A 25,247-nucleotide genomic window follows, 5' to 3' on the forward strand; every position below is an offset into this window, starting at 1 on the left:
GCTTGTCATCCCCAGTATGATAGGTGATGATGAAGAGGCAGTGAGTGATTTCAGAAGCCACTGAAGTCCTTACCCCAGATGTCTTAGCTAAGAAGTAAGTACTGACATCTATAAGAATTTTCACTTACACTATTTTTAATTGTGCAAAGTTGAAAACATTTTACTGAAGCATAAATTTTAAAAATTTATACTAAATTTATCTGAATATTTCACAGCACCTTATCTAGTCTTGTTTCTAGATTAAAGCCAAGGTATGCAAGTAGCAGAAAGAGTACCATAGCCTGGTACATAGAGTCCCTGTGTCAATTGCCTGTGTGGTTTTTTGTTTTGTTTTGTTTTTAATATCCTGCCACCTAGATTTTAAAAATAGAGGTGAGAAAGGCAAAAATAAGTGAATTCATAAACAAAAGCACTATTCCTTTGTTCTTTGATTTCTGTCATCCTCCATGCTTGTTGCTTTTTGGTTTCTACACCCATTCCTCATCAGGTTATAGTTAGCATATTAATCATTTTCAGATGTTTTTATGAGACTCAAAAGTTAAATAAGACATTCAGTAATTCAAGAATATCAGTGTTTCTTTCTCTGTAAATGATTGTTTATAGATTAGGCTCTGCTGCCGAAGGCTCAGAGCTAAAGTATCGGGTTCATGAACAAGAAAGCAGTGAAGATGAGGATAATGACCTCTCACCTGAAGAACAAGGTGGTTTGTTTACTACTTTCAATATTTTTCTAACAATTTGTGGTAAAATAAAACCACTATTTGGAAGATTGTCATGAGATTTTCCTCTTTGGGAAGTGAATGGTGGGAGATTATGGAGCAGCATTTTTAGAATTCGTTGTATTTCTGTGGATTTATTGTGTATCAGGCTCTTCTTCCAACCCTGATTTCATGACTTTGGAAAAACTACCATCTTTAAAGTAATTATAACTGTACCTTTGTACCTTTTTACCTTTTTAGGGCCTGGAATAGAGAGTAATCCAATAAATACTTATTAAATTAATGCTGTTAGAGTCACTGAATGTGGATGGTCTAAAGAGATAGCAAATAAGAGGTAATTTTCAAATTGCTTGTGCTTTTATTTTAAGAGAGTGTAAAACTTATAGATGAACCAAGAGATAGAGTGAAAGCAGCATAATGGGGAAAGGAGCTAAAGATAATCTTCTCAACAGGGTTGGAAGAAACTCTTGTAGCTTATACAGTTACTTGGTTAAAGCATTGGTACCTACTCATTGTTTCTGTTTGTATAAGTAACAGTGGTTATCTATGGTAAATGAGGACAGAAGGAAGATATTCCATCTGTTGCTTTTTATACTTTCTGAACTGTGTGAATGTATAAGCACAAGAAAAAAAATTGTTGGTGTAGTTTCCAGCTCTTTTAAAAAGAAAAAACCAAGCCTATGTATAGGTAAACAGGTGCAGGAAAAGAACACATACCCTCACAAAAGAAAAGGATAGTATTGTATATATACTTGAAAACCTTCAAATATGAGTACTACCTGTACTATAAAGAAATCCAGAAACTAACTTTTTTTTTTTTTAAACATTTACACTGTTTTTTTATTTAATTTTTTGTTTGGCTCAAGGATTTATTGTCATACGTACAAAACAGGCTGCTAGTTGCATTAGCAAAAGATAGATGTAAAGGGCCTCCCTGGTGATGCAAGGGGTTAAGATATAACCTATGAAGCAATCCGCAGCCACTGCAGCACAAGTTCAATCCCCAACCAGGGAGCAACCCACATGGCACAGCAGACCTCTCCTGACCCGCCTGCTACTCCCCCTCAGCAGTGTACTTCGGTCAATCTGCCTGTTCTTTCCCCACTCTGTCTATGATGAATCCTCTCTCACACACACACACCCCGCCGCACCTCTGGCCTGTATGCCAGCTCTTGTACGCATGGATAAATAAATCTTTAAAAAAAAAAAATACGTAAAAACATCCAGAAATTCAGAAACTTTAGAACTAAAGTTTCAGTTTTTTTGCTAACTGTCAGGAATCTTACCTTTCTTTCATTTCAGATTATAATTTGCTCAACAAAATTATGATGGTCAGAACCTAATTGTCCTTCAAGAGGAATTTCATATATAGTATAATCTCAAGTTGTATTACATTAAATCTTTTCTACCCTCCATGACTTTCTGACTTATTTTCCCAAATTATATCCCAAGAGGCCCTTGAGAAAAGGTTTAAAATAGAAATTGTTTCTTTATTATTCTTTAAAAACCTGACGGCATATTTGAGAACAGAAGATATATTAACCTATGTGTTGTCAGTATTTCTGTAAGGAAATTTTCCCTCAAATTGTAATTCCATGAATTTGCCAGTAGGGAGAACCATTTGATAACTTACAGTTTCACAAATTCAGTTCATGAATTCAGACAAATTGCATGTCTGCAAACCTTGCTTATTGACAGAAATTCTTGGAAAAGATTATCTTATAACTGATAGCATTACAATTAAGATGTTGACAATGGAGTAAGACAGATCTAAGTTTGTATGTCAAATTTGCTTAATTTTTTGGAACCTCAGTTTCTTCATTTCTAAATTGGGAACTATAAAGTATTAAGAGTCATTGGTTAAATATTAAGAGAGATAAAAATTTGAAGTACTTCACAATAATTCTAGCATATTGTAACTGCCCAGTAAATACTAACTTTTAATAAGTTAAAATAATAGATACATTCTCCATTATATTTTAATAAAAGCAAAATAAAAAGGATAATTAACTTGTCAAGTTCACATGGATAATGGTTTATTACTAGAGCTGTGCCTCAAACGTGAATATCCTTGTATTGTTCTCTACATTATATTGTTCTCCATGTAAGAATTATAAGTAATGAATACAACTACTCCAGAAGGTTGAGATTTCTTGTATTAGCAGCTTTCTGTGAAATGAATAAAAATGCATGTTTTTAAATTAATAATTTTAGAGTATTCTATAATTATCTATAAAAAGCAAAACCACAGGGCCTCCCTGACGGTGCAGTGGTTGAGCGCTGGGTTGCGAAGCAACCAGCAGCCCGCAGCCTGCAGCCCGCAGCCTCTGCAGCGCCGGTTCAATCCCTGGCTGCTCCCTCCTCCTGCCACTGGAGTAGGGTCCCACATGGCATGCAGACCTCTCCTGCTGCCCGCTGCTCCACTCAGCAGTGTACTTCGGTCCTTCTGCCTGCTCTGCTCCCCACTCTGGCTCTGGTGAATTCTCTCACCCTCCTGTGCTTCTGACTGTACCCAGTGTTTGTATGTATGTATGTATGTATGTATGTATGTATGTATGTATGTATAAATAAATAAATAAATCTTTTTTTTAAAAAAAGCAAAACCACAAATTCAGTATCTACTAGAAATAAAAATAAATCATTTTCTTAAACTATGAATATAATTCACAAGAGAGAAGTACTATAATATCAACTCTTAGGAAAAAGGAACTACAAATTAAAACAGCATCATGATACTTTCCTTTCAAACAACAAAGATAAAAATTTCTGGTGTGAATGGAGAAATAGGTTACTTACATACTTATATACATATCAGTATGGCAATATATGAGCCAAAAGTTTTAAAATAATATGACACCCTTTAATGTAGCAATTCAATTTCTAAGATTTATTCCAATATTTTTCAAATATTTTTCACCAATATCAAAAGTCCCATTCAGTATACATGTATACATAGAATTACAAAAAAGAATTTCACAAAATGCTACGTACCTTTACTATATGTGATACAGTCCTGTTTTGTTTTGTTTTCTTTAAATGCTGGTTGTTACTTTTAAAAAGTCATGGAGTGAAAGAAAGGGTCATTACTACAGTTCCATCAGACAATATGCGTGAACTGGCACTTCTTGAACAGAGACTTACACAGTCATCCTAACTATATAGTCAGCGGAAAAACAATCATATACAACAACATATGAGTCACTGATACAAAAATACATTTTTAGGAAAAAAATCTAGAATCATAAAATGCTATGGTAATTTCTGAGTGAAGAAATTGAGTTTTTAAAATTTTACCATGAACATGTATTACTTTGTAATGAGGAAAAAGTGTTGACTTTTTAGTAAACTTATATGGTATTGGAAATAGAACCATTTTTTGTTGTTTATTAATATTAGCCTTAAATCATCTGAATACTTGAAAGCCAGCCCTAAAAAGTCATGAGGATTTTGTCTTTTTATGAATGGTCTTTTTTTTTTATTTTTTTTTTTATTTTACTTCCCATTACATTACGGTACTCTCAAAGTATAAAATAAATCACAAAAATAATTTATGAGTAGAGAAGAAAGGTGCCTGGCAAGGTCCTAGTAGTTTGAAACAAATGCTTATAATCTGATATCTGAGAACTTCCTTCTCCCATTCCTAACAGAGGCTGAAAAGTCATTGATCAGTAGTGACATGAACTGTAAATGTAATTTTATGACTATCATAATAAAACTGGTTGAGTAAGTTTAATACTTTGACATAAACAACTGGCAATTTTATGCTGAGCCCCTTTTTGTTTTTTAATGCATTGGTCTAAGAAATTTTCAAGTCTTATACTTCATAAACAAAACTACTTCATAAACAGATATTTAAAATGCTATTTAGTAGTAAAATATGATCAGTTATGTTAGTTTGCTACTAACTTTGATTCTGTGGGGAAGATTATAAGTGAAAGAATAGTCTGTAACTGCTTAACTATTCCTTCTAACAGATTTTTCTTACAGTTACTCTGGGGATGATGCTATGTTTTTAGCCAGCAATGTTTTAAATCATGGGTAATACAAAATTTTAAGGAATTTTTTTCTAAATAGAAAATGCGAAAACATGGATCATAGTTTCGTGACCCAAAATTAACCACTTTTAGTTATTGAGTTGTTTTTCTGTGTGTACATATATGCTTGCAGCCTTTGTACATTTTCTATATTTGTGTTATGTGTGTGTGGTGGTATATCTTGCTTTTTTTCCCCATTCACTTATTTCTGGAGAATTTTCCTGTATCTTTAAATGTTCTTCACAAGTATAACTACAAATGACTCATTTGTCTTTATTTGAGCCATGTAAAGCAGAAGTTGGCACACTTTCTGTAAAGGGCCTGGAAGTAAATACTTAAGGTTTTGTGAACTTATAGTCTCTTTCAGAACTACTTAGCTCTGCCATTGCGCACAAAAGCAGCATTAGACACAAACTATAGATTGCCATCTTTGCACTAAAAACTTCCTACTCTTATTTTTTGTATCTGGTAGAAAAAAAGCGACAGTTTGAAATGAAGAGGAAGCTCCACTACAATGAAGGACTGAATATTAAATTAGCTAGACAGTTAATTTCAAAAGACCTACATGATGATGAAGATGATGAAGAAATGTCAGAGGCTGCATCTGGAGAAGGCATGAATTCGGAAGAATCAAATCAAGGTTAGATGTTTCAAAAATATCACTGAGACACTATGATTTTTTGTGCCTAAATCATATATTTTATTGAAACATTTGAAGAACCTCATAAAATTTTGCCAAGATTCACTTTATTACTGTCCAAAAGTTTCTAAAATTTTATGTTCAGAGTTGATTTAAGACTGTATGTTATGTGATACGGATATGTTTTTTTGTTTGTTTGTTTACATGGCTTTAAGCAATGTTTTTCTTCATGTTAAGATGTATTTTGTTTTTGTTTCAGGTCATATTTAATGTCATTACAATCTAAAGATGTAAATTTCTTTTTTTTTATTTTTTATTTTTTTATATTCCCCATACAATTACAACCCCCTTATTTTGACCCCAAACTCCCCACCCCCCATAGAGTGTCTCTGGTTCATATTTGTTTGTTGATTTGATATTTTCTTTCTTATAGTTATTTAAAGATGTAAATTTTTAAGAGAAACTTTTTTTAATATGAAAGATTTGTTTTGATACCACTTAAGGTACAAAGTATATACTTTCCATGCTGATTCTTTGAATTGATCAGTTTTTTGGCATATCTTTGTTTGAAGTCTTGGACAGCCAGCCCTTGAAGCCTATCAGCTATTGATCAGGCACAACAAATAGATTTTATTTATTTACTTATTTTTAATAAATTTATTCTGATATTGAATACAGATGACTCTTCTACATGATTCATGTGAATCTTGTACCCATTTGTCTACACTTTGTACTTACAAATTGATGCTTCTAAGTAGAATTGTAACTTTATTTGTTGTGTCTTGGATTTCTTAGGAGTAAATAACATTATTTTGGTGAGCCTAAGTACAGTAAGTGATTCTATGATAGAACCTGATGACTCTGTCTCACAATAGTGTCAGAACTGTAATACTTTCATTATTCCATATATACTTCATCCTTTCAGTTTGTTTCATACATTTCGTTTCCATTTTATGCACCATGGTTTTTTTAGCTCACATTTAGCTTGAATAAATTTCATTTTAAGTAGCTATCATTATAGGTTTCTCTCTTTCTCTTCTTAAAATTATTACCCATTTTTAGGAGACCTGTCTCTTAATTGGGTTTACTTCCCCATTTACCTATTATCTTGGTGATTTTTTTGGATACATTCAAAGTGAATGTTTCTTTGATTATAACTCATCAATTTCTACTCAGATTTTCAATTTTCAATCAATTTCTAGTCACTCTGCCAAAGCACCAAGAATCCTTCCCACTTGTCACTGGAAATTTGTACCAGCATCACTATGTGAGATGTCAAAGGATTTTTTTTTTTTATGGCAAGTTTATTAAGGAAAAGAGAAACAGGAAAGAAACACCTGCATAGACACAGGCCAGCAGAGGGCTGCATTTTGAAAGGGGTAGGTTTTAAGAAATAAGTGCCTCCATAGAAACAGGCGAGCAGTAAGCTGCCGATTTTTTTTCAATGCTACAGCTTTTCAAAAAGAATTCTGGTCTTTGCTCTCCCTCTTTACTTATAATACATTAGAGTTCACATATTTAGTACATAAATATGTTTTTTCATTTATGTATGACAAAAATTTGTGTTAGCTCAGTACCTGGTTTTTCTTCAGTGCAGATGAAGTACTCCTTACATAAGAGTATATCCTACTTAGTTTCATAAAGTCCGCAAGAATAGAAAGACTACATGATAAGACATAGGCAAGTAAGTTTCCTATTTTTCTTGTACCCTTTTTCGACCCTTAGGAAATTTCACCAGCTTTTAAAATTTCTAGATTTTATAGGACCCATTACTTCTTAAGCATTGTTGTTATTCTCCCTCACCCTTGCTATCCCCATCTATTTTATACCTTTCTTTGTGAAAAGAAAGGTGGCATTTTAGACTCTGAGGAAATATTTTGTCACTTTGTCTTTTATAGCTTTGGAGATTTGAGTTGTAACAAACTCTTAGTTATCTACCTGTGATTTAGTCACAGAAATGATCAGTCTGAAACCTGTTTGTTCTAATGCCAAGTATACTCCTGTTCTGCTCTTTAAAATATTTGGGGGTGGGGGGCGGAATAGAGATTCTTTCATATAATTAGTCACAGACTAATTATAAAATATACCTTTGATTTTTAGATACCTATTTGTTTATTATCCATGGCCACGTTAGGAAACTTTATAGCAGATAGTTCCAAGGTTGGCAATACACAACAAATAAATTATGTTGATTTTTTCCTTTTATCTTTGCAGGATCTACTTCAGGTGACCAACTGCAAAACAAATCACAGAGTTCATAGAAGATACTTGTTCAACACTGTAATTGTCACATACAAACCCTGTTACTATAATACACAGCTTCTTGTTCTCTACAATTCAGACCTTATGTACCAAAATGCATACCAGTTATTATATATTGCCAAGAATTAAATAACTTTAGAGACTAATTAGACTGAAAATGCCTAATTGATATATATATTCTTGTGCCTAGTACTTCACCACAAACACAGTGTAATGTCATCAGTCCAAAACCACATTAATTTTGTAAGAACACTGGTTAATTTGTATAAGATAATTACAAAGCTTTTTATGATTTAGAGGTAAAATAATATCTTGGGGGGGAGGGATCTAATTTATTTTCTTCACTTCTAGATGTGATAGTTCTTATAAAAAGTTTTTTTAAAAATCAAAAATCCCAATTGGAACAAGATTATATAGACTGGTGAATATTCAGTCTACAAAGTATTTTAACAGGTGTCTTCAACTTGATTTGTCTGTTTAATTGAAAAGGATTATATTATAAAAGTTATTGTTGCATTTTCTGGCCTATTACCTTTAAAACTCCTGTTGTTTATGTTTACAAGGAAAGGATTGAACTTTTTCCTCATCAAAACTAGCTCTTTTCATGAATAAATTATCAGGTTAAACTTGCACTAATGTCTACTCTGACTTTTTTTTGTATACTTTATGGGCAGATTTCAGATCAATTTTTAAAATAAATATAATTCTAATACAGTCTCAGCATTCCCTTTTTCTTAACCTGCCTTTGTTTTTTACTCCTTTCCACACATGTGCACAAAATCCTTTGTAAAGCATCATAACGATTATTATGACATTAGGAACTCTTTCTGCTGTTACAAATTCTATCATTTGCTACACAATGGAATTTTTATTTTGACTATCAGTCCCTGTTCTTCTAATGCATGGAAAAAATAGAGTGACCAGCAGCCGTACTATATACCGGAGATACAATTCAGCTGCAAAATCTCTCCTCCTCTCCAATTCAAATCTCTCCTCCTCTCCAGCTTGCTTATTGAATTGCTGGTATTTATTGTTTGACTTAGAAAACCCCTAGGGTTTTTTTGGTGAGATGAGGCAGATGTTGTATGTAACCGATGTTGCTATGATAGTTACTGAATGTAAAAACAGAGGTAATCCTGAACTTTTTTTCATTTAAAAACTTCAAATAATCCCTGCTTTAAGGGAATTTGATAATGTATACTATGACAGATATACTTTATTCTTCTAACAGTAAGATTTGGATTTTTTCCCTGAAATGTAGTGTTGTTCCTTTGCTCTTTGTTTAGTCATGGTTTCATTTCTAGTCATTTATTTGTATCTCAATTTTTCATTAGTACCAAAAGAATCCATTATGTGAATAGACTTTTAAAATAATTTCTGTGTATTATGTATATGAAAAGGCTTTTTTGAACAGCTTATCTTCCACTTGCAAATTTATGAAATACCAGTAAGTCAAGATAAATAAAGTGGGAGAATTCTCTGCTGTTTGAAGAATGTGCTTATTATTTTGAATGTCTTTTTTTCCTAATGGGATCCAATCAAAGTACATCTGAACTAACTGCAGGTGTAGTATTCTAATTAAAGTATATAAGCAAGTATCACTGATTTATAAACAAGTGTTTATCTTTACTTTCTGACGTTAGAATTTTGAGTTATACCTGCCTAACACATTTGGGGAAACTTAAGTTCGTGCCTATGTGTGTATATGTTCATGCACAGAGACCACAGTTTTTGGTTTTCTCATTTTATTCTTAGAAAGTACATACTCTTTATTTTTAGAAATAGCTGTGTACAATGAAGAAAAGGTTATACCTCTAACAACTGATTCTTTTGGTGTTTCCTATAAACTACTTCTTGAAACTTAAATAATAAACTTGTTTCAGGAAGTAGAGAGTTGTGTTGGAGGTAAGACACAGCAAATAGCATGCTCAGTAAGATTTTAAGTAGTCAAATGTAATTGAGTAAGACTATTTTCATCAAGTCATGAGTTCTACTTGACATGGTTTTGGACTACACAAAAAATGTAACTTTATGCTCCAAAGTAGACTTTCCTTTATAGAGAAAGTTACCTGTCAATGTTTAATTCTAGCCAAGAGAGATTTAACTTTTTAACCAGTAGCATTTCCTCTGCTTAACTGTTTATTCATTTTTCAGTCTAAAATTCAGAAATGATCTTTAAAATCTGAGACATATAATGGTATAAATGGATTGTTAAAAATAACTAAGTTGAAGATTAAAGTTGAAGTGCCATTTTTCACTAGACCTTCATTTTGTTTACATTTTTTCCTTTAAGTTAGTACACTCAACACATTGTAATAAAATACAATAATATAAAAATTATCTGTGTGTGGATTTTATTTTCTTGCTTTCCAGCTATCTTGGAACCATGTCCTCTTGGTAAGTTGTTCTATATTGCAGGAGAATATCTTGAACTGCACTGTGGCAGAGTCATTTCTTTAGTTAAAATAGGAATGATAACAGGAGCTACCATTTATTGAGAACCTCTTCACCCTTGCTTGGTATTATAGGTCTCTAATCCTGAAAGCAACCATATGAAGCAGATATCTTTATTAGAAAGTGCTCTTGGCCAAGTTATTTATACTCAGTGTCTCATACGTGCTAAGTAACAGGATTCAAATCCAGATTTTACTAAATTACATGTTCTTTATCCAGGCATTTTTAGATGTAGGAAATCCATTTTAGAAGTTATACCTTACAAATAAAACTTTAATTGGATTATTGATATAAGTGTGCTTTAGGAATAAAATTTTTCAGGTGTTTGAGTTTTGATTTTTATCTTACTCTGAATAATTGGAAACTATCTTTGAGGTTTATATGACATTTTGGGAAAAACATTCCATGAAGATGTCTGTGATTTGGTTATGTTCTGCAAGTTTTATTTCTAATCTAAATGTTTCAAGCTTAGAATAAGGTGTCAAGCAGGCCTATAAAAATTAGAATGTACATAAACTAACATTTCCCAGTGTGTTCCATGATACCCTTAATCCCATAACATGTTCCATGAAAGGGATTCCATGAGCAAATAAGCTTTGCACATGCTCTATACTTTACTCCCCTTGCCCCTTGGAGCTTTATAATAATGCATATTCATATTAAAAGATCGGAGACATCCTGCATAAAGAAACCATTTAAAACTTGGTTTAACCTAACATCTTTCAAACATCTCACCGTAACTTACCCATTTCCCTCAGGTAGCATCACAAATAGAGGTAGCGGAACAGACTAAGGTTTTTGATACTTGAAAAATGAATTTCTTCCTAAAAAAGAACAGTTTGCCGTGGAAAGAGAAGATGTAGTAATAACAGCACAATATTTTTAGATTGTATTTAATTTTCCAAATAACATGACTAACTTGATAACTTATGCAGGAAACAAGAAAATAACGTCCTGGGCAAATGAGGGAGGGAGAGATGTGGTTGGTTATGAGCTGCTGTGTTTTAGTATTGATATGACTGTTGTTCAAAGACTTAACTGTTAAAAGCAATTTCCCAAACTGCCTTGTCCTCATCAGCTTTTACACATCAGCCATTCACTGGGAAGATAGCGGATTGCAATTGTCTTGTCTAGCTTACAGTCCCAAAACTTGGTTACCTGCCCTAACAAAATATTTTGCATTGGGTTTTTGGCACCTACACTTTAAATTTGGGATTGAGTCATTGTTTATTTGAGGTGTTATTGGTGGGGAGGTAATGCTGAGAGTAGGTCAATGAGGGTGGATTTGGCAAGTGTGCAGTCATGATTTTATCTTAACTGCCCAACTTGAACTTTTTTTCAGTAAGCCTGCCAAGTGAGTGTTTTAGTTCAATCCCATTTTTGTTAATATTACCAGAAATTTACTGGAATTGAAGAGAACTATAAATTTTTGTTCTGTTTCTTTTCGAATTGATAAGAGTATTGACTATGAATAGAAGAGGATCTTGCAAGCTGATCTTTTTTATCTTAATATTATTGACCCCACTTTCTAGATAAAGGGGATTTATATAAGCAGCTTTGCAGTATCCCTTGTTCTAATAAAATGTTTCAGACTAAAAAAGTATTAACAATAACAGACCTAACAAATATAGGAAGAAGAAAGCTGAATTACACCCCCTGGTATATCTGTTACATAAGTAAAAGACAACGTGTTTCCATCTCCTTATGTAAAAGAAATGCCAATTGAATAAGCAAGCGCTATAAAGTTCATTGGGAGATAGGGATGTAAGATCCCTGCCTTTAAAAATTTTCAAACTTTCATGTGTATAGAGCAGAGAGCACTGCTTTGGGTGAACAAGAAAGAATAATATACTTACCCTTAGCCATCCTGAGGAGGCCTTTATGGTAGGGAAGTTTGGGCCAATTACAACTAGGAAGAAATTGGCTGCTTAGGTTTCATGCAGTTTCCCCGGATGCCAAAGCTCTCCCCAGTCATCTACCACAAAAGTATTAGCAAGATAAAAAGATCCCACAAAATCAGAAATGCCAATGATTTTCTTCAACAAAGTATAATCCAAAATGTTGGATTTCAGAAGTCAAACTTAAAGCAAGTTTGTGGATTGTTGCCAATTAAACTTCTGCCATTTAATAATTCCTAAATTTATTGACAAGTTGGGAATGAAGTTGTAGGTGAAGACTACAATTTTGGAGATCCCACTCTAGTTTGAAAGTATCAGGAAATGTTCTCTGGTCCAGTGCTTATTTTGAAAATCAAATTGATCCCCACTCCCCGAGGGCAGGGTGTCTTGAGTTTTCATGGTAAATCAGGATACAACCTAGGCATCTTCAAAGCAGCCCTAGAGGGAAAAAAAGTGACCAGGTTGCAAAGTAAACTGAATCAAAATATTATACTATTCTAAGCTTCAAGTGTGGTTCTGTAGACCTAGGCTAGAGTCATCTAGAATTTTATAGTTTGCATGAAGACACACTAATAAGTGTAAAGTTGAAAAGATGTTTATGAGATCATTATTAAATAAAACATTTTTTATAGATTTATTTATTTATGCATACAAGAACTGGAATATAGGCCAGATGTGGGGTGGGTGAGAAGATTCACCAGAGACAGTGGGGAGCAGAACAGGCAGACTGACTGAAATACACTGCTGAGGGGAGTAGCGGGGGAGACAGGAGAGATCTGCTGCACCATGTGGGTTGTTCCCTGGCTGGGTGGATCGAACTGTTTCTGCAGAGGCTGCGGTTAGCTTCACAGTGCTGTGCTTGACCCCTTGCGCCACCAGGGAGGCCCCGCATTATTAAACATTTATTAAACATCAACTATGTGCTCAGAATTTGCTGGGAGATGTGCATGAAAAGGTAAAAGGTGATTCTGAGAAAAAAAGTTATGCAATTATTGAGGTCAAAACCTAAGATGTAAGAGAGAGGCAGAACAGAGTTCAGTATGTCTATTAAGCAGTAGCATAAGCATAATTAAACATAAGATGTCACAAATACCAAATGCCATGTCTAAAATTGAGCTCTTTTTTTCCAGCTATTGCTTCATTTCCCACACAAGGCATTCTCCCCAAATCAATAACTTAACACCATATTATTTCTCAACATCAAGTCCTTTCGCTCTCTCACATATGCAGACAGTCTTTTGATTCTTCCTCCATCACATATCTTTATTGCCACTTTCTCCACTCCCTGCCACATTATCCTAGTCAAGCCAGCACCATACTTGGCCTGTATTACTGTAACCGCCTAAGTGGCTTCCCTATTTCCCTTGTTTTTCCACTCTATTTTCTATAACAGCAAGTATTGCTGCCCAGTGTAAAGCGCTTCAGTTATTTCTCCACCACCCACCCTTGAGAATGAGTTCAGATATCCCAGAATGCCTTACAAGATTACATGCATTGGCCCCCATCTACCTCTACAAATCTTGTGCCTACTTCCTTAATTATTATGGTCATACTTTTTTCCCCTCAGTTTCTCCATAAGTTTCTCCCATGTTTTAATGCCTAAGGACTGGCAAGTACCCTGCCTGAAATGCTCTTCACCAATTCTTTATATAGCTTTTCTAGTTTTTGGAGTTCAGATCTAACTTCTCCAGAGGTGCCATTTTCTACCCACCCTTTCTAAAAAAGATGTCTCTCTTGTTATCCTCAGACTTTTTCCTTATCTAGTTGGTTTGCTTGGTTGCTGTCTGACTTCCTCACTAAATAGAAAGCTCCATGAAGGCAGGAGCTCTTTTACTAACTACAGTATTCTCACAGTTTTGTGTGGGTCAGCTCAGTAGAAGTCTTAATCAATGTTTGATGAATGAATAAAAAGGAATTAATTGTTCATAATGTGATTTACCTTTTCCTCCTTACTATTTCACCCTTTAACATTTTTTTTTTTTTTTTTTTTTTTTTTTTTTTTAATTTGCAACTCATTTTATTGTTCAAAAAATCATGTTTTTAAGATTATCCATGGTTTTGCATCTATCATTAATTTTATACATGCTCATCCATTTTTACTGTTGTATTATGGTCTATTCTATAAAAATGCCAGGTTTCAGTTATTCTGTTTTGTTTTTTTTTTTTTTTTTTTTTTTAATAATAAATTTTATTGTTGTATTCTCCATACAATTGCAGCCCCCCATTCTGACCCCAATCCCTCCCCTCCCGCCCCAACCCCCCTAAAAGTGTCTCTGGTTCATAGTTTTTTGTTGATTTTGATTTTCACTTTCTTATAGTTATTCGTTTTCCTGGTCCCTTATTTAAGTTTTCTAGATTCCTGCTATGAGTGAGACCATCCGGTATTTTTCTTTTTCTTTTTGGCTTATTTCGCTGAGCATGATCCCTTCCAGCGCCATCCACGTTGCTGCAAATTGCATGTGTTTATCTTTTTTGAATGCTGAGTAATATTCCATGGTATATATGGACCACATCTTCTTGATCCAGTCATCTATTTTTGGGCATTTGGGTTGTTTCCAAAGCTTAGCTATTGTAAACAGTGCTGCTATAAACATAGGGGTGCAGGTGTTCTTTGGAATTGATGTTTCTGTGTCCTTTGGGTAAATACCTAGGAGTGGAATTGCTGGATCATATGGAAGCTCTATGTTTAGTAGGTCCAGAAATCTCCACACAGCTTTCCACAGTGGTTGGACCAGTTTGCACTCCCACCAACAGTGTAGAAGAGTTCCTTTTTCTCCACACCCTCGCCAACATTTGTTGTTGCTAGTTTTTTTAATATGTGCCATTCTCACTGGTGTAAGATGGTATCTCATGGTAGTTTTGATTTGCATTTCCCTGATGGCAAGTGATGTTGAACATTTTTTCATATGCCTGTTGGCCATTTGCATTTCCTCTTCAGAGAAGTTTCTTTTTAGCTCTTCTGCCCATTTTTTGACTGGATTATTTTCTTTGTTGTTGTTGAGTCTCATCAGCTCTTTGCAGATTTTTGTGATCAGTCCTTTATCATTAGTGTTGGGTGCAAAAATGTTCTCCCAGTTGGTGGGGTTTCTCTTTGTTTTTGTTATTGTCTCTTTTGCTGTGCAGAAGCTCTTTAATTTGATGTAGTCCCAGCTGTTTATCTTTGCCTTCACTATCACTGCTTTGGGTGATGTGTCTGTAAAGATGTCTTTGATGTGCAAATCACGTAGTGTTTCGCCTATTTCCTTCTATATATTTTATGGTTTCAGGTCTTATGTCTAGTTCTTTAATCCATTTTGAGTTGATTTTTGTGTATGGTGTGAGGTAGTGGTCAAGCTTCATTCTTTTGCATGTAGCGACCCAGTTTTCCCAGCACCATTTATTGAACAAACTTTCTTTGCTCCAATGCATAGTCTTTGCTCCTTTGTCAAAGATTAGTTGACCATAAATCTGTGGGTTTATTTCTGGATTTTCTATTCGATTCCATTGGTCTGTATGTCTGTTCTTGTTCCAATACCATGCAGTTTTGATGATTATGGCTTTGTAGTAGAGTTTGAAGTCTGGGAGTGTAATGCCTCCATTCCCTTCTTTTTTTTTCAGGAGAGCTTTGGCTATTCGGGTTTTTTGTGATTCCATATGAATTTCATCAATAATTGTTCTATTTCTTTGAAGAATGACATTGAAATTTTGATTGGAATAGCGTTGAATCTGTATATTGCTTTTGGAAGGATGGCCATTTTAATAATGTTTTATTCTTCCAATCCACGAGCAGGGATGTCTCTCCATTTCTTTGTGTCTTCTTCTATTTCTTTTAACAGTGTTTTATAGTTTTCTTTGTATAGGTCCTTTACCTCTTTTGTTAGATTGATTCCCAAATATTTGATTTTTTTTGTTTCAATAACAAAAGGGATGGTTTTTTTGATTTCTTCTTCTTCAGATTTATTGTTTGTGTATAGGAAGGCTACTGACTTTTGCGTGTTGATTTTGTATCCTGCCACTTTACTGAACTGATTGATGAGTTGAATTAGCTTTTCTGTGGAGTTTTTGGGGTTCTCTATGTATAATATCATATCGTCTGCAAATAGTGATAGTTTGACTTCTTCTTTCCTATTTGGATTCCTTGGATGTCTTTCTCTTGTCTTATTGCCCTGGCTAGGACTTCTAGTATTATATTGAAAAGCAGTGGTGAGAGTGGACATCCTTGTCTTGTTCCAGATCTTAATGGAATTGCTTTCAGCTTTTCACCATTGAGAATGATACTGGCTGTTGGCTTGTCATAGATGGCCTTTATGATGTTGAGGTATGTTCCTTGTATCCCAAGAATTTCAAGGGCTTTTATCATGAATGGGTGTTGCACTTTGTCGAAAGCTTTCTCAGCATCTATTGATATTATCATATGGTTTTTATATTTCTTTTTGTTGATGTGTTGGATAACGTTGATTGATTTTCGGATGTTAAACCATCCTTGTGCCCCTGGAATGAATCCTACTTGGTCGTGGTGAATATATTTATGGATACATTGTTGGATTCTGATGGCTAAAATTTTATTGAGGATTTTTGCATCAGTGTTCATTAGGGAGATTGGCCTGTAGTTTTCCTTTTTTGTGTTGTCCTTGTTCGGTTTTGGTATTAGTGTAATGTTGGCTTCATAGAACGTGTTTGGTATTGTCCCTTCCTTCTCATTTTTTGGAAGAGTTTGTGAAGGATAGGCACTAATTCATCTCTGAATGTTTGGTAGAATTCATTTGTAAATCCATCAGGTCCTGGGCTTTTGTTTTTGGGAAGGTTTTTAATTACCATTTCAATTTCGCTAATTGTAATTGGTCTGTTTAGGTGTTCTATTTCTTCTTTATCTAGCTTTGGGTGATTGTAGAGTTGTAGGAATTTGTCCATCTCCTCTAGATTGTTAAACTTGTTTCCATATAACTGTTCATAGTAGTTACTGATTATTCTTTTGATTTCTGCTGAGTCCGTTGTGATTTCTCCTCTTTCATTGATGATCCTGTTTATTTGTGCTTTCTCCCTTTTTTTCCTTTGTGAGCCTGGCTAGGGTTTGTCTATTTTATTGATTTTTTCAAAGAACCAGCTCTTGGTTTCATTGATCTTTTGGATTGTTTTTTTAGTTTCAATTTCATTTATTTCTGCTTTGGTTTTTATTATTTCTTTTCTTCTACTGGTTTTGGGGTTTTTTTGTTGTTCTTTTCTAGATCTTTGAGCTTCGAGATTAGGTTGTTTCTTTGAGTTCTTTCTTATTTCTTGATGTGAGCTTCTATTGCTATATATTTTCCTCTTATTACTGCTTTTGCTGCATCCCATACATTTAGGATATTGGTGTCCTCCTTGTCGTTCAATTCAAAAAATTTTTTAATTTCCTCTTTGATCTCCTCCTTAGTCCAGTGGTCTTCCAGTAGTGTGGTTTTTAATCTCCATGAGGTAGGAAAGTTCCTTGCCTTCTTTTTATGGTTTTATTTCTAGTTTGATGCCTTCATGGTCAGAAAAGATGGTTGATATGATTTTAATCTTGGTGTATCTGTTGATGCTTGTCTTGTGCCCCAGTATGTGATCGATCCTGGAGAATGATCCGTGTGCTCTTGAGAAAAATGTGTACTCCGTTTTTTTGGGGTTTAGTGTTCTATAGATGTCTGTTAAGCCCAATTGCTCTAGGTCCTTATTTAGAGCTTTGGTTTCTTTACTTATTTTTTGTCTTGTTGATCTATCCATTGTTGATAGTGGTGTGTTGAAGTCTCCCACTACGTATGTGTTTTCTCTGATGTCTGTTTTCAGAGAGGACAACAGTTGTCTGATATATTTTGGTGCTCCTTCGTTTGGTGCATATATGTTAATGAGTGTTATTTCTTCTTGAAATATTGTCCCCTTGATCATAATGTAGTGACCATTGGGGTCTCTTTTTATCTTTTTGAGTTTGAAATCTGTTTTATCTGATATAAGTATAGCTGTTCCTGCTTTCTTTTTTGGCCCATTTGCTTGTAGGATTGTTTTCCATCCTTTAACTTTGAGCCTATTTTTATCTTTTGTAGCTAAATGTGTTTCCTGTAGACAGCAAAAGGTTGGGTTTTGTTTCTTAATCCAGGCTGCAACTCTGTGTCTTTTTATTGAAGAGTTTAGTCCATTTACATTTAGAGTTAATATTGATATGTTAACATCTATATTTGCCATTGTGTTTGTCTTTCCTTTGATTTTATTTATTTATTCTTTTAATCACTTTTTTTTTTTTTTGGCCTTCTTTCATTGTTATTCGTCCCTCTGAGGTTCTGGCTTTAGGACTCCTTGTAGTATTTTTTGGAGTGGGGGTTTAGTTGCAATGAAATTCCGGAGTTTCTGTTTGTCTGGGAAGGTCCATATTCTTTCTTCAAAGAGGAAGGAGAGCTTTGCGGGATAGAGTATTCTTGGTTGGCATCTGTTTTCTTGGAGTCTGTTGACTATGTCCCTCCACTCTCTCCTTGCCCGTAGTGTTTCTTCGGAGAAGTCTGATGTCAGCCTGATTGGCTTTCCTTTGAATGTTATCTGTTTCTTCCCTCTTGCCAGCTTCATTATTTTTTCCTTGTCCTGGATTCTTGGAGCTTTACTATTATGTGTCTTGCTGTATTTTTTCTTTCGTCGTGGAAGTTTGGTGTTCTTCTTGCTTCTTGTATATCAATTTTCAGCTCCTTCTTCACATTTGGGAAGTTCTCTTCAATTATCTCTTTGAATATTTTCTCTGTTCCTACTTCTCTCTCCTCTCCTTCTGGTATTCCTATAACTCTTATATTTCCTTTCCTCATGGAGTCAGATAGTTCCCGAAGTCTTTCTTCATTCTTTTTCCTTCGTACTTCTTTTTCCTTTTCTGTTTTGGTTCTTTTTATTTCTGTGTCTTCAAGAGCACTTATTCGTTCTTCCATTTCATCAATTCTGCTTTCATTGCTTTTCCCAGAATTCTTTAGTTCTTCCACTAATTCTTTGATCTCCTGTATTTCTTTTACTTCCCTCTTTAGGGACTCAATTTCATTCTTCTGATCGTTGATTATTTTTCCCTTATCATTGTTTTCCTTTATGACTTCTGTCAGTTTTTTAATCACGGCAATTTTAAATTCTCTTTCTGGAAGGCTCAGAAGTTCTTCCAAGTTACTGTCGTTGCAATCTGAGGGCTGGTTTTCTTTTTGTGGTGTGCTTTTTTTCTGGAGAGTTGCTAGGTTGCGTGTGGTTCTTCTCCTCCCTACTGTCTGTTTTCTAATTTGCCGTATGCGTTGGGACACTGTGTAGTTGGGACTGGCCGGCATCTTGGGTGAGCTTCTCTGCTCCCCTCTGGTTCCTCCAGGAGTCATCTGTCAGTTTCAAGCAGTCTTTATTGGAGAAAGGTCCCTGTCCTAAAATGTCGATGTGGGACACACTCCCCTTTGCGCCTGGTCTGCCCCGGCGGTGGGTTCCTGCTCCCCACTGGGCTTGGACTGCAGGCCAGAGGGGGTCTGGCGTGGGCGAACTTCCCCGCTCACCTCTGGCTCCTGAGGAAGCCTTCTGCAGGTAGTCTTTACTGAAGAAATGTCCCTGTTCTAAAATGGTGATGTGGGACACACTCCCTGCGCATACGGTGTCAGGCACACTCTTCTGCGTGCCTGGTCTGCCCCGGCTGTGGGCGCTCGCTCCCCCTGTGGCTCAGACTACTGGTCGGAAGGGGCCAGGCGTGGGCTAACTCCCCAGCTGGCCACTATCTCCTTCAGGAGCCTGTGCTGGCTACAAGTCGCTAGGTGGCGCCAGAGATCTCTCCTAGAGCCCTTGGGGAGCTGATTTTCCACCCCGTGGGGCAGGGAGCAGAGCGGGGATGGTAGGGTACACCTCAACGGCTTTGGGGTGCTGTGTCTGCCTTGTGCCCCACCGTCGTGCGGAACCCACGCCCCTAATTTCGTGCCCCGGGTCTCAGTTCCAAAGCCCTCAGTTCCAGGACGCGGGCTGTAGCCCAGATCAGTGGCGCGGGAATGGCGCCTTTTGAATCCCGCTCCCCTGCCTGGGCGCCTGGTTCCTGCTCACTCCGGGAGGGCCTCCGCGCGTCTCCCCGCAAGCCTAGGTCGTCTCCCTGCAAGCCTAGGTCGCAGGCGCGGGGACCTGGGCAGCTGCGATCCGATCCGCGCAATCCGCGCCGCTTTCCCCGCGCAATCCCGCTCCGCGTCTGTTTTTCCGGCGCGCCGCTTCTGCGCAGGCTTACCGGGCGGCCGGGGCTGTGTGCTGGGGCTGGTCTCCTCCTGGGCGGGGCTCTCTGCAATGGCGCCTGGAGCTCGCGGATCCTGCGGGGGTTCTCCACAGCTCCCGTTCACAGGGTGTGGTGGCTGCAATAGTTCCTTTCCACTCACAGTCCCGCTTGCTGCGTCCTTTGTTCTTGTTGGCAGTTTTAGTTTGTCGTTTTCCTCCTCTCTGCCGGTCGGAGAGTGCCGCCTCTGTGGGCGGGGGAGGGGAGCAGGGTTCTGCGCTTCCCTGCCTTCTGGTCCTCTTTTATGGCAACTTTCTTCTTCGGGCAGTTTGCTGGTGTCGTCCGTTTATCTTCCGTGTCACAGTTCTCACTGGGACCTGCCGCTTTTCCTCCCTATTAACTTTTTTTTAATGGGAGATCTTACTCGCAGCGTCTCCTCGCCGCCATGTTGCTCCGCCCCCTCACCCTTTAACATTTTCATATAACTTCATTTGGATATTGGCTGGAGGTCAATTAGTCTAATGTCCTATTTTTCAAAGATGTAAACCCAAGCAAAGAATTCAAGATTACACAACTGTTTTTTGGCAGGGGAGAGACTAGAATCCAGTTTCTCTTACTCCTTATTTTTACAATAAATCTCTCATCAAATTATGGCCCTGTCTTGACTTGGCGGTTTTATTTTTTCAGAGTTATGAGGAAAGAGTTAAGAATTAATCATTATTCAGAATTATCTGAAAATGAGCTCTTTCACCTAAATAGATTTCTCAGAACAACCTAGCACAAGAACAAACGCTCCTATTTTTTTAAGCATCTTGGATGTAAGTCTTGCTAAAGAGCGGTGCATTTTCTACTACTCAGTAAGGACGAAGGGCCCCACTTCTCATGTTTACTTGTTGACCCCAGTTTGTTCTTATGAATACTAATTGTTGTCCTCTCTGAAAGACAGTTTTGCCCTCAAGAGTCCATTAAAGGGATCTTCCCCAAGCCTTAATATGCCAACTTTTTTCAAAAGTAAGTCATCTGAGGGTAGTTACCATCTTCTGGGGGTGGGTTTGTGATTATTCTCCTTGATGCCGAGGCTTGTTTTCATTGTCAGCTTCCTGTTTTTGTTTCTGACTTTAATTGCCAAAAATCTCACACCAGGGTGAATGAATTGTTACTGTAATGTAATCATTCCTTCAATTCTGTACAGTCACAAGTGTTTTAGCAAGGTCTTTAACACTTTTGAGAAGATATCAGTTGCTGAGTTCTGTAGTTCAACTAGAAGATGAGTCTAAAAAGTTCTTAAATATTAAGAAACAGTCTGGAATATCTTGGACACTTAACTTCCTCTTCTGACCCAACTCTGGAGATTTACATAACATATGTTCATGAGATTCACTGGAAAATTAAAATGAAAGGATATACTTTGTCATATTCTCCTTGTGGCTATTTTTCTGGATTAACTGTGTAAATACAAATGAGTATAAATATAATGACTTTTCAATTACTTTATTTTTTTAAGGTTTATTTATTTGTGTATACAAGAGCTGGGTGGAGACCAAAGATGCAGGGGGTGAGAGGATTCACCAGAGACAGAGTGGGGAGCAGAACAGGCAGATCCACTGAAATACACTGCAAGGGTGACAGGAGAGGTCTGCTGCACCATGTGGGTAGCTCCCTGGCGGGGGATCAAACTCATGCTGCAATGGCTGCGGATAGCTTGATAGTGTTGTGTCTTAACTCCTTGCCACCAAGGAGGCTCTTCAATTATTTTAAATGATGAAAAGATCCATTTGCTGGACTTGCCTATTGTCCAAGGGTGTGGATGGGCCAATAAAAAAAAAAAAGTGTTTGGAACATGTCTTAAAACATTTCAGATATTCTATTAGGTATATTGCATGATTAACTCATTTAATCCCCCAAACATGAGGGCTAACATAACAAAGTCTTCATTAGATTTAGGGTCACTAGATCATGGTGACCTGTCTGAGAACTGACTTCTTGAGCCATATTGTAGGAGACTAAGAAATAAGTAAAAGGCGAGAAAATGATACTGCATATGTAGACAGTTAAGAAGTCTCACTGTAGAAAGAAAGATAGCCTAGAATAATAGATGAGAAGAAGCAGAAATTTATGTGTTAATACTTTAGAAAGTTCATAATGTTCATAATGTATTTACTTAAGAAAGTATAGACTTAAGAGTCAGGAAGAGAATGTTTACCTTTTGTATATAGGTATAAATGCACACATTATGGGGTAAAGTTTAAAAACGAATCACTAGCAATAGTAATTTGAAAAGAGACCTATGAAAGTAATCAAAATCCTGTCTTGCTGTTCTTTGAATAAGCTGTTTCCTTATCTGTGCACATACTGTTTATTAAGAGTCTCATTGTGGCATTTTATCAGCCTGTTCTTTTAATGTAATGCCAAATATGCATCATCATTTTTTATACTGTAGGTTTATGAGATCTATATTAATATTTTCCATTATTTGCCTTCAAAAGATCATTTATTTTTAAACCATTAATTAGTCTCTAAACAGATGGCATAACAACTAAATATCTTTTTTAGAGTTGGAGGCCTTAATATACATTAAATTAGAACCCCAAACTATGTTTCTTTTTGTTCACACTTCTTATTAACAAAAACTTATTGCTTGCAAGTTTTAGTTATAATAAAAATTAAAATATCATCTGATGGCAATAAAAAAGCTATTGAGGAAAAACATTTAAAATAACCACCCCCTATTTTTTGTTAAATGAAATTTTGGTGGCAGGTCTTAGAGAAAGGAGATATTCTAATGTCCCCAAACAAAACATTTGAAGCACAGAGCTAGACAGCTCAGAGCTAATTTTGGAACTCAGCAGTCTGAGCATTATTTTTCAAAAGCATATCTGAGAAAAAGAAATTTTTAAGTTTACATTCTTTTGTTTAAACTCTGTGTATACAAAACTAGAATCATAAAATTTCCCTAGCAAACAATGCCATGATAGTGGAGCTGTGTCTTCCTGCACCAATGTTCTGCAGTCACCTTTGATGCCCCGCTTGCCCTCGCCCTTACAGTATGTAAATTATAAATCCCATCAGCATCACCTTCCAAATATCACTTGAATCCATCCTAGCTTCTCTGTAACTAGTCTCACCCCGATCCTGACAAACACCCAAAATCTTATTTCTTCAGTCCTCTCTCTGTCACCTTTGCTAATCATCCATCCTCTTCCTGGAAGTGAGCTTTCTTTTTAAACAAACATAACCATATCTTAAAATATTCCTGGCTTAGAAGCCCCTGGTTCCCTACAACCTGCAGGATAAAGTCAGGACTCAGTTTGCCCTTAGTTCCTTTATGATCTGACTTTCCGGCCACATTTCTTACTACCCTCATTTTGGAAACTGGCCTGCTTTTTTGGTCTTACTTTCTCTTACTTTCTTTTCTTTTCTTCATTGTTGTCTTGTTGTCTTTTATTTGAGTAACTCATGTTACTCACCCTTAAGTAACACAACAGTTACTTAAGTACAACAAAGAAAAGGCATCAGTTCTCCAATATGTCAGACATGTTTTCTTCATGTTACCCCGTCCTTAGCCCATTTTTACTCTTTGGTAAAGAAAGTCATGTCCTGAATGCAAATTCCATGAAGTGGAGAAATTCAGCTCATCTCAAAGATATGTCAAAATAAACTTTATCCTATATTTCTCTTTCCAACCCAATATCTATGAAGAGTTGGTATTGAAAAGAAATAATTGGATATAAATTTCAAAAATAAGATATTAGTCTGCAGCATGAACTATAATCTCAACATCATCACTTAATAAAGGGAATCAATATTGTATATATTTTTATTTATACATGTTTGTATTTATGTATGACTTAATAAATATGTATGCATTAGATAGAATATTTTTCAATGTCATGATGGACTTCTTACAGCTAGTTACATCTTTATTTTCTTCCCCTTATTTATTATGTATTCAATATGAAAAACCATTTCAGCAGGAAATTAGGCCCCCAAGAAGTAGAGCACAGGGACTCCCTGGTGGTGCAGGCCGTTGAGCACTGCACGGTGAAGCTGTCCACAGCCTCTGTAGCGCAGGCTCCATCATGGCCGGCGGGCGAGAATCCCACATGGCGAAGCAGACCTCTCCTATTTTGCCGTCTGCTCCCCTCAGCTGTCTATTTCGGTCATTCTGCCTGTTCTGTTCCCCGCTCTGTCTCACCCACCCGTGCTTCTGGCCTGTACCCTGGTTCTTGTATAAAAAAAAAATAAATCTTAAAAATAAATAAATAAATCTTAAAAAAAAAGAAGTAGAGCACAATTCCCCACTCCTAAGATAGGGCTGCACATAATGACTTTCGTAGGGCAGAGTAACCTTACAGTGGGGAACCCTGACAAACACTGTCTCAACTTGGTGATCAAGGTCAGCTTCAGCACTGATAAGTCAAGTTGATAGTGTGTATTATTGCTATCACAGGATGAGAATGGCACTACCTCTGTGGCTTTCTGGCCCAAATTTTGTGACTCCAATCTAATCATGAGAAAAGCATCAGGCATATATCATCTGAGGAATATTTTCCAAAATGCCAGATTAGTGCTTCTAAAAACTACCATTAAAGAACATTAAAAACAATGCAAGGCCAAGAACCAGTCATAGCCAGGAGACGCCTCAGGAGCCAGGAGGGCTGACTGGCATTTGTCATTTGTTATCCTGGATGGGATCCTAATTTTCCAGATCAACTGACGACGAACTGTAATGCTCTTCTGCCACCTCCCCCAGCTGGACTTCTTCCAGGCACCATCCTGGCGTTCTTCTAGTTTTTCCCTTCTCCTAGTCAAGTAGCTTAGTTTTCTGGAACTGGGGCTAATTCTACCCCTTTATTTTCTGAGTAGATCCAAGGTTCCCTAATCTCTTCCCTGGAGTCCAGAGAAGCTGAATGAGTTCATGTTTTCTTACTCTTTTTCTTTTCTCTTTCACCCCTCTACCATTCTGGTCTTTTCTGTGAAGCTCAATCTTTTTCTTTAAACTTTTTTGTATGTGATTTTTTTTTCCCACCTTTGTGACCCTATAATATTATGCTGATTTCTCCT

General features: G+C 36.4%; 2 protein-coding genes across 2 annotated transcripts in view; one reads left to right on the forward strand and one right to left on the reverse strand.

Annotated features, from left to right (window-relative positions):
- LOC119258093 (protein phosphatase inhibitor 2-like) overlaps positions 1–9,990 on the forward strand; it is a 19,459-nt gene extending 9,469 nt beyond the window's left edge. Inside the window, exons 2-4 of the mRNA XM_037526598.2 lie at positions 604–701; positions 5,226–5,393; positions 7,608–9,990. Of these exons, the coding sequence (XP_037382495.1) occupies positions 604–701; positions 5,226–5,393; positions 7,608–7,654 (313 nt within the window). The 3' untranslated portion in view covers positions 7,655–9,990. The remainder of the gene's footprint in view (positions 1–603; positions 702–5,225; positions 5,394–7,607) is intronic.
- The window catches only part of ATP13A4 (ATPase 13A4), a 176,703-nt gene that overhangs the window by 111,821 nt on the left and 39,635 nt on the right, over positions 1–25,247 (reverse strand). The window lies entirely within an intron of this gene.

This window comes from Talpa occidentalis, unplaced genomic scaffold (assembly GCF_014898055.3).
Source record: "Talpa occidentalis isolate TD23 unplaced genomic scaffold, MPIMG_talOcc4v2.1 talOcc4.4, whole genome shotgun sequence".
NCBI lineage: Eukaryota > Metazoa > Chordata > Mammalia > Eulipotyphla > Talpidae > Talpa > Talpa occidentalis.